The sequence below is a fragment of the Galendromus occidentalis genome, unplaced genomic scaffold (genome assembly GCF_000255335.2).
Source record: "Galendromus occidentalis unplaced genomic scaffold, Mocc_1.1 scf7180000077458, whole genome shotgun sequence".
NCBI classification, from domain to species: domain Eukaryota; kingdom Metazoa; phylum Arthropoda; class Arachnida; order Mesostigmata; family Phytoseiidae; genus Galendromus; species Galendromus occidentalis.
The window spans coordinates 513864-526559 of NW_003805446.1; the positions used below are offsets into that span (position 1 = coordinate 513864).

Sequence of the window (12696 nt, forward strand, 5' to 3'; positions counted from 1 at the left end):
GTCTGGCAGGGGGTCGGATCACGAAGATCGAATTGCGACAAAATCCGTTCGATATATAGATATCTGAGTTTATTTTGGTGCGCAGAATCCACACAGTCTGCTCGCTCTCGGGGTGCCAATGTTGTTCGAGGCTTCTGGGCTCATCCACAACATTTCGGGTTCGGATCCGGAGTCTCTCCTCTGAAAGAACTTGGGAATCGAGGGCGTGCTGTTTTCACCCGCCTCGCTCATTTCCAATGTCCGAGCTCGTGGTCGCAGCTTGAATACGATCAGCGGACATCTTTAGAACGGCCCCTGTTGCCCGCCAACACATTTTCCCTCACCGATTTCAGTTTTCTGCATGCCAACAATGGCAATTTAGTTTGCATTTGAGAGTCGAGAACCAAAACCGTGCAGTGAATCTCCACTAGAATCCTCGGAAAAGGAGCGGCCTCCCAGTGACTTCGGACGCTGGAACTTGTGTGCTCTTCCTGCGTTACGTACCGAGGAGAGGCAAGATGTCGAGCAGACTTCTATCCTGTCTTGACGCAATCGAAAAGCGGGTAGAAATCTTCCGGCAGGCTGTTCAATCTTTAGAGATCGAGAAAGATTCTCTCGTCGAGATTCTTCGACGCTTCGGTGACTCCTCAGAATTGCAATCGGTGAGTCTATTAAATACAGTTGCTGGGTGATCCCTCGGCTGCGCTTGATCTCAAGGTCCGTCTCTCTCCGCATGTTAGGAATTTGATCAATCGAATCTATTCGTTTTGTTCTCGAAAGTGCATAATGATAGTCACAGGCGATAGCATCTGCAGCACCTAATATCTGCTGTCGCCTAGACGACATTTGGACACTTGGGGCGGCTTCGCGAGATTTCGTTCTTGCTGTTCGGTCCTGAAATGAACAGATTTCCGCGGCCCCCTCGATGGCGGGAAAGGCATTTTTCTGATTATGCCAATCCTTCCGATTCTGAGATGTGTTTTGAAGTGTGTACAAACCGAGGTGTGATTTTCTCTATGGTGCCGAACAGAGAGTTCGTCCCCAAATCAGTCTGTCCCGAAACGGTTTGACTCCGATACGGAGGAGCAGAAGCGTGGGAGTGGAATCATCTGATTTTTCCATCGAGGTCTCACACCGCAACTGACCCACTACTTCGGGAGCGGAACCATCCCGTCTCGGAAGCGATAATTTTCGTGGCGAATCGCTCTCCCTGAAGTCGTCTACCGAGACCCGATCCATTAGGACAGTCTCTGTCTTGTACGCGTCTCGAGTGAAAATAGAAGTCTCCTCACACTGTGGAAAGATCTATCCGGCGACATCGGCGTCCCCGAGATGAGGCGCGAAAATTCTCAATGCGCGATCGAGCGCGATGCATTGACAACATCACTGATCCGTACTCCGGTTTCTTTTTTTCTAGCTCCCAGAAGCGGAACAGGAGGAACTGATGCTGATTCGAACAAGACTGCTCAGTCGGGTCACTACTGTGGACGTCACGGTCCTGACGCCGCGCACCGAACAGCAAACCTCTGCACTCGTCGCGGTGACCGAGATTCTAGACAAACTTCTTACCCGATTCCAGAAAGAGGAATGTAAACATGAATGTGAGCGGTACCTCAATTCCTGTTTGAGCGATCCCACCGGTCCTATCGACGAGAAGTTCCAGAGCAAGGTAAGACCAAATATTACACATGTATACGACAAGGAGACATGCGTGTGCTTCACGCGGTCGATCCATGACGATGTCTAACGCTGTCTTCTTCCGAATCAGGTCGTCGAGTGCACAGCTGACGATCAGAAGAAAATAAAGAAGAAGCTTCAAGCCATGTTACGCCAGCTAGAGATGGAGCAAGACGAGCAAAAGCAACAAGAAGAAAATCTGCCTAATGGGGATGCCCATTCCCATAATAATATATGATCTGATCCATGAAGTGACATACCGGCGGTTATCTGTTAACTTCATGAATTGTAAGGGGCTGCTAGCAGATGGCTAGCGAGAGAAAGTCCCGGTCGTGTGGTTGAGCTTTAGTAGCACCGGCGAGTCGGCGGAGTTTCGAACATAGGTACTTCTCATTCCTCGTGCATCTCTCTCTGCTTAGATATATCTTCCGAGTTACGGACCGAAGGGGCACTACGATGTTTCGCGGAAGTTTCCCAGTTAGAGTCCGAGGAAGCCGGAACTCACGGAACGATGGATAAGAGAACGCAGCTCGATAACATGAAAATCAAAGCGGGCTTCTGCCTTTATTCTGATGTAGAGAGAGAGAGACAGCCGGGAACCGACGGAAACTTGTTGTCATTGTTCGAAGGAATTCCGGACAGATGGAAGAGGGATGGATGAAACGAAGCAGATCCGATTATATTTTCACTAATCCGAAAATCGCTCGTGTGAATCGTACTGTATATGCATTTGTCGTCAAATATATTAGTTCAAAAGAGCGCAACAGTGAACAGGGTCCGCTTATATATTTTTATGATGATGATGATTACGATGATCATCTGGTGATCATCTCGTTGGCAACTTCCAACAAACTCCGGCGTGATTGATCTTAATCTAGGAAAGAAGCCATAGAAACGAAACGGCGAGAAATCAGAGTCGGCCATCTCAATTAATCCCATCTCAATGAGCTCTATAGAAACATTGCTACGCCAACAATTGTCCCCTGCTAATCCTCCTCTCTTGCGTCTGTGCCCCACCTCAATCTATTCCTCAGCATCAGTGTTAACTCAATAATTACACGTTTTACAAAGAGAACCTGACCCGAAGTCGGTCACTGTCCTCGACGGAGGGAATCCACCGTAAAGAAGGAAAAGCATGAGCCGTTGCGGGAGCCTACAGCTCGCGGGCTCAGGCCGCGTGGCGAGACGCTGGGTGGATTCCGTGAAAAAAAAGGCCGGAGCCACTCTAAGAGGGTCGGGTGAACAATGTAGTCCTGTACGAGAGGGCGAGGCGCTCAACAATTGCATGACTCTTTCTTGTCCTGGATGTTTCCTAGCAGCGTGTTCTGCGTCTGGGGTTTGTGCTGTACTCCAGATTCTGCCGCATTGAGGTCGAGATTTCCGTCCTGGATGTTCTGATAGATCTTCCGGGCCGTCTCCAAGAAGGCGTCTTCGACGCGGTCGCCCGTCTTCGCCGAACATTCCAAGAACATGAGGCCATTTTCGTCGGCGAATTGTTTCGCTTCCTCGTACGGTACTTCCCGTTGGGCTTCCAGATCACTTTTGTTACCGATGAGGAATATCACGGTGTTGGGGTTCGTTAGATTCCTGGGAAAAAAACGAGTCTCATAAGTTCTCATTCGAAGCTGCGTCATAATGGCGAGGAGAATACGAACTCCGGTCGAATATGGGCTAGATGAGAACCTTGCATCCGTGAGCCAACTGCTTAAATGATTGTACGTGGATCGACGTGTCACATCGTACACCATCAGAGCGCCAGCCGCGCCACGGTAGTAGCTCCGGGTGACAGCTCGGAAACGCTCTTGACCTGCCGTATCCCAGATTTGCAGTTTGATTTTCTGGCCCGCAACCTCGATTATCCGCGTTCCTGTAATGAGTACGAGTTTAGTTGATCACGACAGAAATCAATTCACCGTGAGGGTTCTCGTCGTTCAAACTGAGTGAGTGAGAGGGGGAGGCCTCAAATCGAATTGATCCCACCGTCGCTCACCGAACTCTACGCCGATCGTATGGGGGCAGTCGCTCATGAATTTCTTCTCCGTGAACTGATGGAGTAAGCAACTTTTTCCAACGCCCATGTCCCCGATGATTATGTACTTGAAGATATAGGAGTAGTTATATGGGCCTGATTCCGTCATTGTGGTGCAGCGTACGGCGTCGCGACTCCTGTAATCGATAAGTCAAAAAACTTCTTGTGACTTTTATTCAAGCAATCCGCTCTCCCCGACTTCAATCCTCGAGCCGAAAAGGTACTTCGCTCTGACCGATCCGTTCGGCTTATTGTTCGCATTTGAAGGTTGACGCGATTGCAACGATGCAAAACCGAGCAGTTCCAGGACTACCCATTCCACGACGACCGAGATTTCGTTCGGTCCCCGAAAGTTCAGTCATTGGAATCGGACCTCCAAGAGCTCGCCCTAACACAGGGCGCTGCGGAGAGAGAACAGCTCATCAGCAAGAGCCTTCCCCCGCTCGGTATATGGAAAAAGAAATTCAGCCGCGCGGCGATAACCTCGTTTCCGTGAGAGTCCTTGTCCTTGTATGTATGTTTCCGCCTCGATGACGGTGAAGCACTCGACGCGCATGCTTTTGTCTTCCAATTTGAATCGTGGCGTGATGGCACATATTAACTCTCCTTTTCTAGAACTCCGGGAATCGTCAGAGTCGACGCTCGATTCTTTTCTCCGGAGTACCGCTCTTTACATTTTGCAGAAGCAGACGAACGTTCCATGACTCGGGACTTCGGAAGGAATACCGCAGTTTGTAGACCATAGCTCGAACGTAAGCAAACGTAGGCGATATTGAGTTCACGATGACTTGGGCCCCGTGACCAAAAGATGACTCATCGGAATCATGGACACTCTGCCGATCTGATTAAGCAGCAAGCAACTGGATCCAGATAGAACACGCATTCACGGTCGACGTCGACCAAAAGGGCGCCGATCGCGGCTCACGTGTCCCCGTTGTTTCATTTTGATAATTCGATATCTCTCCGCTGTGAAGAATCGGCTTCGTCCGTCGACGCGAGGCAAGCCAAAGGGTTTGTGGAAACCGTCCGAGGTCTTCCTCGAGGAGGATCGCTCATTCGAATCCAGTTATCTCCGCCTCGATTGGAAGACCGTACTCACGTAGATCTACATGGCGTCAAAAACACAGAACAAGGAAGATTCTGAAACTGGGCCGGCATTCATCCGCTCGGGCCAGGCTAAGAATATTTTGAAATGTGTAATAACTGTGAGCGCAGTTGCGGGTCGTTGTGGACTCGCTCGTGAGCTCGGCCGAAAAAAACAAGTGTTTACGACGAACTGTCAGGCGACAGAAGGTGGCCATCTCCCTCCGTTTGTGCGTTGGCTCGTTCACTCTCCGAAAGCGACGAAGCAGAATAAATGTCGCGGAAACATTTCCGAACACCGTTTCCGCAGCGATGTCTGTGCGGCCATCGGGGGACTTCAGATATCTGCCGATGTTTGACAATCGCTCTCCATTTCCCGCGAGACTCTCCGAAACCCATTCCCGAAGTTCAACAGAAACTTGTTCCACATCATATCCATTGTGGAATGACAGCATGGCCAGGGAAAGACGATGCGATCGCATCTCGCTCTAACGGGCGGAGGAACCCGAATTCGGCTTGGCAGGGCACGGTCAGGTGACGATGGTGATCGGAAGCTCCAAGTCCATCTTGTCTCAAAAGGATAAAAAAAACGCTGCCGTCATCGAGCTGAGAATCAGTCAGCTGAGATTATCGGCCATCTGATAGTTTCAAGCAAGATTTCCCCTGGATCACCCGATTGGGATGGGGCGTTGATTCCTTGCCGACTTATTCTCTTGATCAGGTCGGAGCGACACCGCTTTACGTCAATCGATGCAGAACACAAGAAACGAGTACCGTCGGAAATTCGTCAACCCAGGAAAGAGACCATCATTACCCCCAGGGAGTCGAGCTAATGATATGCGATGAACAGTGGTCTGAATATCCCGTTCGGATCCAGCCCGGCTGGGAGCGGAGTCCGTCTCGACGGTGGACACTGCGAGATGGCTTCAGTCAAATCAAGGGAGTCCCGGAAGCCGAAGCGTCGAACAGCGTCTCAGTTGGGGGTGCATATGTCGTCAATCGCCATCAGCTGGCGGTTGCCGAAGTCTTGCGAGGCTTAAGGCGGTCGCCGCTGACCGCGAACTACTGAGGTGTCTATTCCCTACCTGATACGCGATCCTCGGAGAGATTTCTTGGGGTACGGGGCACGCACTAATCACGACAGACGACGATCCGCTAGTTTTAACTTGACGGCAGTAGTAGCAGCAGCAACAAGACAGATCACACAACAATGTGACGCATAAACACGACGACGACGACGGCGATGATGGAGGGAGAACCACCAGCGCTAGCACAGGAAAGATTCTCCAATCGGTTGAAGCGGGGAACCGCGTTTTCTCCGAGAGGTACACGTGTGCTGATTATACCTTATGGTGTATGTCACCCTTGAGAGGATTCTTCCGAGTCGAACGAGAGCCCTCACTCAGGACTCAGAGCTGCAAACTATAAAGACGATGATGACAATGATCCGTGATTTCATCAGAAGGCGAATCGGGCGGTCTGTACGAGGGTCCCTCAGTCAGGATTAGGTAGCTCTCAATTGTTTGAGATACACTCGTGACTGATTGTGAGAGATGGAGCCAGGCTGGCACGACTGTTTTCAGGAGAATCGGAGCATGACGCGAGAGCGTCAAGATACGTTTTGAACGCCTGCAACAATTCCTAGAAACTCAAATCTTCATACCTCGGAGTCCAGAGATCTAGATATCGTACTTGCGATACCCGAAAAGAGCAGCGCATGCCGAGATACCGTCATGCTTGGCGGAAGAAATACCACCGGCTTGTGTGAATCATCATATCATGAGTACATCATTCAATCGAATGCAGGAGGAGCAGCGGAACTGCTTTTGTAGCGGCACCGCGCGAGGGGCTCGCAGTTGAGTCTCTGTGCCCCGTTCTCCTGGAGGCACAGCTCGAGGCCAAGGAGCACCGGCAAATAAACTTGGCCTTACTGCCGCAATGTCCTACCGTCTGGATCGGGATACAGGTGCAATGCCCAGTCGTCATGATCCGCGATCTACGTACGTATCAGGACATTCTCGGTTAGCTCCGATGGGGACGGCGTCTCTGAATCACTCTCAATGAAGTTGCTCCTACCGGCAGAACCCTTCTGATGGTGGCTCGGGCACGATCTCCAAGTGTAGGCATAGACAACAGTTTGCGATTCGCTCATGACTTTCTGAGAAACAAACATCGCTCGGTCGTTGAGGATTCGCGGCTAGTTGCCGCGATCATCATCCGGATCATCTACCGATGCTGGATGAAGAATAGTAGCGAACTTGATATGATTTACAAGAAGACAGGTCAGGACCGTTCTATGGGAAAATTTGGCGGCGCTTGGAGCCTGACGCAAGAATGCTCTTTGTTTTAACGATTCAGGGGAATTTCCTTATCAACAACGTCTGAATCTATCTGAACTCGAGTTTCCGATATTCAGTCGCCGACGAGAACCTGATTATGAGCTTATCATACGCTGTTCTGCAGGAGAGAAGCCGATCGACCGAAAACGAGAAAAACGATAATTGATGGGACTTAGAGTTTATTCGGGCCTTGTCCTCAAATAATGGGATCCAAAAACAAGGGTTCATCACTTTTAGACTCCTGCCTTCTCATGTTAATAGTCTCGATCATGGCGACGAGTTTCTTGCAATCGTTATGTGCGGAGTACAGCTTGTTCACTTGCTGTTGTAGCTCCTCAAGTTTCAACCATAGGACATCATCCCATTCTCGACGTTTCTGGAGAACTCTCGACATCACCTCGGTCAAGTCTAATAGCGCCTGGAGGGAGGAGAAAACGGAATTAATGGAAGCTGATGACTTGTCCTAAGCTGAAGGATACGATCTGAGCCCTCAGCGAAGTAAGGATCCGACGCTCCTCTACTCACCCCTTCATATCTGGGTAATGTAATGTATTTACAGATGAAGTCTAAAACGGCATTTTGATATTTTTCACCGAGCTTCGCCATAGTTATCTCCAGCATTCGTCTTCGTGCCACTTCATCGCATGTTGCGAGGAATATTTCAGGCTTTCTCATCCGCGATGCGTGGCTGAAAGACGTCTGAAGAGCTGTTGTGAACTCGAATCGTCTGAGTAGGTTCTGAAGTTTCGACGACTTCGTGTTGGGCGCCGTGTCCAAGACGATATCGTCCGCGTCGGGAATGAAGACCGCCTGTCTGAGATTGTTTTCTGACTTCTCTTCGACAACTCTTGCTTCCTTCTTGCGATGGATCGTCACCAATCCTGTTTCCGATCCAACGACGAACACAGAAGAATCCGGCGACATCGCCATGCACAGAATCGGGGAGGGATAGCTGACTGAGTGAGCTACACGATAATTGATCACATCATAAATTTTCACATGACGATCCAATGATCCACTGAGCAATTTACCGCCGCAAGCCGACACGCCTAGAAGAAGCGAATCAATTAGACTCGTGAGAAGACCGGAAGGGATTCATGAATAAATCTGGCATCTGCCCCCCGACGCGCAGAAGTCTCCCGGGGCGTATCATGTGCTCACTCACTCAGACAGGTGACCGTTTTGTGATGCTGACAAAGTTGCATGAGTTTTCTTCCAGAAGCTGCGTCCCAAACTTTGACGAGGTTCGCCCCGGCCGTGAAGAATATACTGCCCGAGGGAAGCATTTCGACGGCTTCGATCGGCGCACCATGATCGACCGTAAGACCGGGCTGACCATTTCTCAAATCGACGAGAGCCGCCGTATGGTCATAGCTGCCGGTCAGGATCACATTCGCTGTGCCCGGCACCGGGCGGCCACATCGGACGTAGTCCTTGTGGTGGCTTACGGAGAGGACCTGAGGTTCCAGCAACGTTATCAACGGATGCAGACCGGAGACTTGACCGAGACAGGAACGATTCCCAACATTGCTTTCCGGCAAGACGCAGACTCGGTTCACTCACCCTAGTTTGTTGGGGAATGTCCCATAAGCCGACTGTCCTGTCATCCGAGAAGCTCACGATCTGCTTCCCACCGTCGGTAAATGCGATGCGTCGTGTCGCTTGAGTGTGGCCGACGAAATGTCTCAGAGGTGCTTTGGTCTTGATGTCGAATAGTCGGATGCTTCCGTCATCGCTACCGGCTGCGAGAAGTTTGTTGTCCCCGCGGAAGATGGCCCCGAAGGCATTCAACTGAAAATCGCATTGCAGCGATTATCATTCGAGCAATCACAAGCGCTCATGTCAGCATATATGGACATCGGATAAACTCCCTGCTGGAGGCTGAAGGGCTCAGTACAGAATCGTTCACAGAAGACTGAATACGAACCCCGAATCTGTTGAGACGACAGGTGACATCACGGCTCGCAGGACTGTAGATTTGCACACGATTTGAAGATGAGATCGCGAACTGGAAGGGCTCTTCGCTGGCTATGTCAACGTGCTGTATGAGAGCTGAATCTTTCACTGTCACAGGGAGAGCGTACTTCTTCCAATCGAGTTCTTCCTGATTAAGGAAAGTGGCTTTTTTCGGGAGGGCCTCGGCCTGCACTGGTTTAAACGCGGTCATTCTGCCCGATCGGGTCTCCTCGCTCCGAGGCAGACTCGTGGGAATTTCCTCCTCGCTTCTTCCTGGATGCGATCGCCACTGTCCTCAGCAGCTGGGAAACATTGACGAAATGTTCCGGTCGAATTCACTGAGTTTATCCGCGGGAAATTTTTCCGTGAGACAGTGGCGGTGCGCAGGAACACGCGAATAGCGAACGGCGTGCTTCCGTGATTTAGGGGGGAAGCATGTTTACATATCGCTCTCCGCAGAAAAACGCGAAACAGCCCGCATCACGTAGTCTGTCCGAGGCCTCGTTTCTCCTCGAGTCGTCTAGTTCCCCGGGAATCGATCGTAGGCTCGGAAAAGACGTTGATTCCGAGATCTGAGCGGGGACTCGACTTCCGTCTATTAAGGGAATCGACACACCCATCGTGTCGCAGCCTTATCTGGGGCGGACGACTGATCTCTTCTGTTTCTCTGCCTCTAGGAGGGTGAATACCCCATACCGAGCGAATCGAGCGCCAAACATACCCGAGAGCGGCATCGCTTCTGTTCTTGAATCGCTTCTCCGCGTACAAAATCGATTCTGAAGCTACGCATAGGGTGCTCAAAGCCAGAATGACTGCCGCCGAGAACACTGCTGTGCAGGAAGTCAAGGAAGAAAAAATCCAGCAATGTGTGGATCAAAAAGAACCTGCCGGCGGGTAAGTTTATTTCCACCGTCGATCATTCAGCTACTCCTCTAAATTGAGGTGGAATTCCGAGGCTTGTTGAAATCATTTGCTGGACTCAAGCCGGGAACGCCCGCCCTCCCGAAGAGCTCGAGTTCGCTGCCCGGTGCCGCTGAGTGCAAAGCTTCCCTTTCGACAAACAGCGAATTTCCGAAGAGAGTATCGCGGCGAATGACTGCCATCGATACCCAAGCAAAGCACGGGGGCATCCCGAAGGCGGGAAGCGAACGCGACAATGTCCGCAACTGAATCGCGAAAATCGCCCGATGATACCTAATGGCCGCGACTCCGTGAGAGACACTGGACTAACCTTTCCGCGATTCCAGTGAAGGAGAAGGCAAACCCATCCTGAAAGAGGCGGGAAATATCGGAGGTAGCGACAAACTCACCGGAAACAGCGACAACGGAACCGACAAACTCGGCCAGGGGACCGATGGAGCCGACAAAGCCGCCGGAGAAGTCGTACAGCCCGTGGAGGAGTAAGTAAACACTAGGATTCTCGCTTTCAAACCCTATCGATCCTATGGCTCATTGCGCTATCCTCGACATCGGTTCCCGCGAGCCAAGTACGATAATAAGCTTTGCAGAGACGCGGACCCCGCTGTGGAGGCGACGATGCTTCTGATCCAGGGCAAACGACACATGCTAGTACAAGACTATTGCTCCGCTGTCGAATCTTTCGAGAAAGCCTGCCAGTTGCTGTCGGCGAAGTACGGGGACAACGCTTCGGAGTGCGGGGAAGCCCTCCTTCAATATGGTGAGTTATTAAAAATATTTCGAAAACATGACGAAGCTCAAGGAACTTTCGCCGTGCCGCTGGCTCGATACCCGGCTGATGGGACCTCGCAAATCTGCCTCGGCTCTTCTTTCGGATAATTTTCGGTTCGCATACGCAGGAAAAGCGCTTCTAGACTTGCATAGGAAGCAAACTGGAGAGTTGAACGCCATAGGCGAGGACAAGGAGGATGACGAGGCTTCGAGCGAAGAAGAGGAGGAAGAGGATGACGATGATGACGGGGAGCCTAGTGCTGAAGATTCCAAGAAGGTCGGCTATTGATCACACATCTCGAACTCCATTTATGCACTAAATACTCTCGGGTGCCAGCAGATGCGCGGGACAATTGCATCTCGGAGGAGTAGATTCCCGATTTCTCTATAGTTCTGAACGCCCGTCTCATCCCGCACAGGACAACGCAGCTGAGGCAGGGGAGAAGTCCGAGGAGAAGGCTGATGGTGATTCGTCCCCGAAAGATGAAGAAGATCTCGAAAAACCTGAGCCTGCGCTGCAGGATCCCAAACTAGACGATCCAATCCCACCTGCTGAGGAGGAAGACCAAACGGTACCGAGCATCCCTGCTGAAGATCCGTCCAGTGATCTGCAGATCGCTTTCGAAGTTCTCGATCTCGCCAAAATATTTTCAAGCGGTCAGTGAATATACATATGCGCTTCCAAAGTATCAATTGATGGATCTTCAAGGCCTCCTGACTCTACCCAATTGTTCAGCGAACTCTCAGCTCTCTCGATGGAGCGACAGCTCGCAGGAGCAGGGAACCGTCCATTCGACTGCCTCGCTCGCTCACTAACGTGACGGTTTTACCTCGAACAGGGACGCAGGGGACAGCCCGGAGCTCTATCTGAAAGCCGCAGATTGTCTTCAAACACTCGGTGAGGTCGGACTCGAGTCCGATAACTACCAGCAGGCCATCGATGATTTCGAAGCTTGTCTGAGAATTCAGCAAGAAATGCTTCCGGAAGATTCTCGCGCGACGGCCGAAACCAACTACCATCTCGGCCTTTCACATTCCTTCATCGCCGATTACGAGAAGAGTGCAGCATATTTCGCGGATTCCCTTCAGGTGAGTGAGCAGGCGTCTGCGGTGTCCTTCCCGGGCCAGAGCGGGCTAGACCCATTACGATATCGGGTCGACGCATCTTTGTTTGCTAATTTGCTCTCATCTTAATTAATTTCCAACATGTACTTCGGCTGTTCTTAGATCCTGAATCGGAGATTGGAGAACTTGAAGAAGAAAATCGAAGAGGGGAAAACGCGGACCGAATTCGAGGGGAGCTTAGTCGACGATCCCGTGTGGTGTGCGCAACGAGAGGTTGAGGACATCGAGGGTTTCCTCCCCGAGATCGTTTCGAAACTGGAGGATTCGAAAGAAATGCAAACGGAGCGAGCCGAAGGCCTTAAGGAACAAGTGATCAGTCAGATGCTGGATCGAACGCCCGAAACCAGCCCCGTGAAGAAGGTATGGGACGAGTTCGCTTAATTCGACCGACCGAAATGCTGCTCATCATTGATAATGATAATAATATACAGCCTACGTGTAAGTGTATTGAATGAGAGCCGTCTCTTCGCAGGATATGAAAGTCAACGTACTCGGCTCGAATATGATCAAGCGGAAGAGACCGCTTGAAGAAGGGGAGTCATCCGCTCAGTCTGAGAAAAAAGCGAAGGAAGCATAAAGTCTCGACGCTCTATTCTTATTTAGTGGGAGCATTCGAGATAATCGCTCGTCAGGAGGACCACAGAAATCGATTCCTCTCCATGGTGGAGCCACACTCATGTATCTTTCTTTCGGAAAAACCTCTTGTCTATTTCAAATTGTAAATACATACCCCCGTTTCAAGAATAAACCCAAAAGAAAATCAGACCAAGTCATGATACATCCTACTATCCTCGATTCTACGACGGTTATAGTCTGTGC

General features: G+C 50.8%; 4 protein-coding genes across 6 annotated transcripts; 2 read left to right on the forward strand and 2 right to left on the reverse strand.

Moving 5' to 3' along the window:
• The first annotated feature begins 325 nt into the window (after nucleotides 1-325).
• LOC100907233 (BAG family molecular chaperone regulator 2) lies at nucleotides 326-2113 on the forward strand. Of its 2 annotated transcripts, none has more exons than XM_003744024.2 (3): nucleotides 326-641; nucleotides 1397-1648; nucleotides 1748-2113. In XM_003744024.2, exons 1-3 carry the CDS (start codon nucleotides 498-500, stop codon nucleotides 1892-1894), a joined length of 543 nt encoding a protein of 180 aa, XP_003744072.1. In that variant the 5' UTR covers nucleotides 326-497; the 3' UTR covers nucleotides 1895-2113. The 2 variants fall into 2 exon arrangements, with proteins under 2 accessions (XP_003744072.1, XP_018495327.1); XM_018639811.1 differs by lacking the exon at nucleotides 326-641 and adding an exon at nucleotides 851-965.
• An 84-nt stretch (nucleotides 2114-2197) lies between these two features.
• Rab14 (RAS oncogene family member Rab14) lies at nucleotides 2198-6007 on the reverse strand. 2 transcript variants are annotated; one of them, XM_003744023.2, is made up of 4 exons: nucleotides 5854-6007; nucleotides 3647-3822; nucleotides 3340-3523; nucleotides 2198-3243 (listed from the first exon to the last, which is right to left on the reverse strand). In XM_003744023.2, exons 2-4 carry the CDS (start codon nucleotides 3792-3794, stop codon nucleotides 2931-2933), a joined length of 645 nt encoding a protein of 214 aa, XP_003744071.1. In that variant the 5' UTR covers nucleotides 3795-3822; nucleotides 5854-6007; the 3' UTR covers nucleotides 2198-2930. The 2 variants fall into 2 exon arrangements, with proteins under 2 accessions (XP_003744071.1, XP_018495326.1); XM_018639810.1 differs by lacking the exon at nucleotides 5854-6007 and adding an exon at nucleotides 3921-4015.
• Nucleotides 6008-7272: 1265 nt separating this feature from the next.
• On the reverse strand, nucleotides 7273-9481 carry LOC100899277 (U3 small nucleolar RNA-associated protein 15 homolog). Its single transcript, XM_003744052.2, has 5 exons — nucleotides 9035-9481; nucleotides 8671-8898; nucleotides 8273-8564; nucleotides 7633-8156; nucleotides 7273-7525 (listed from the first exon to the last, which is right to left on the reverse strand). Exons 1-5 carry the CDS (start codon nucleotides 9272-9274, stop codon nucleotides 7304-7306), a joined length of 1506 nt encoding a protein of 501 aa, XP_003744100.1. The 5' UTR covers nucleotides 9275-9481; the 3' UTR covers nucleotides 7273-7303.
• A 280-nt stretch (nucleotides 9482-9761) lies between these two features.
• Nucleotides 9762-12550, forward strand: Nasp (Nuclear autoantigenic sperm protein). The gene is given in 10 exon segments (XM_029111656.1): nucleotides 9762-9957; nucleotides 10311-10463; nucleotides 10572-10741; nucleotides 10881-11029; nucleotides 11172-11253; nucleotides 11359-11394; nucleotides 11397-11409; nucleotides 11592-11841; nucleotides 11980-12237; nucleotides 12350-12550. Coding segments are annotated over 10 exon segments (1302 nt in total). The 5' UTR covers nucleotides 9762-9871; the 3' UTR covers nucleotides 12455-12550.
• The last annotated feature ends 146 nt before the right edge of the window (nucleotides 12551-12696 follow it).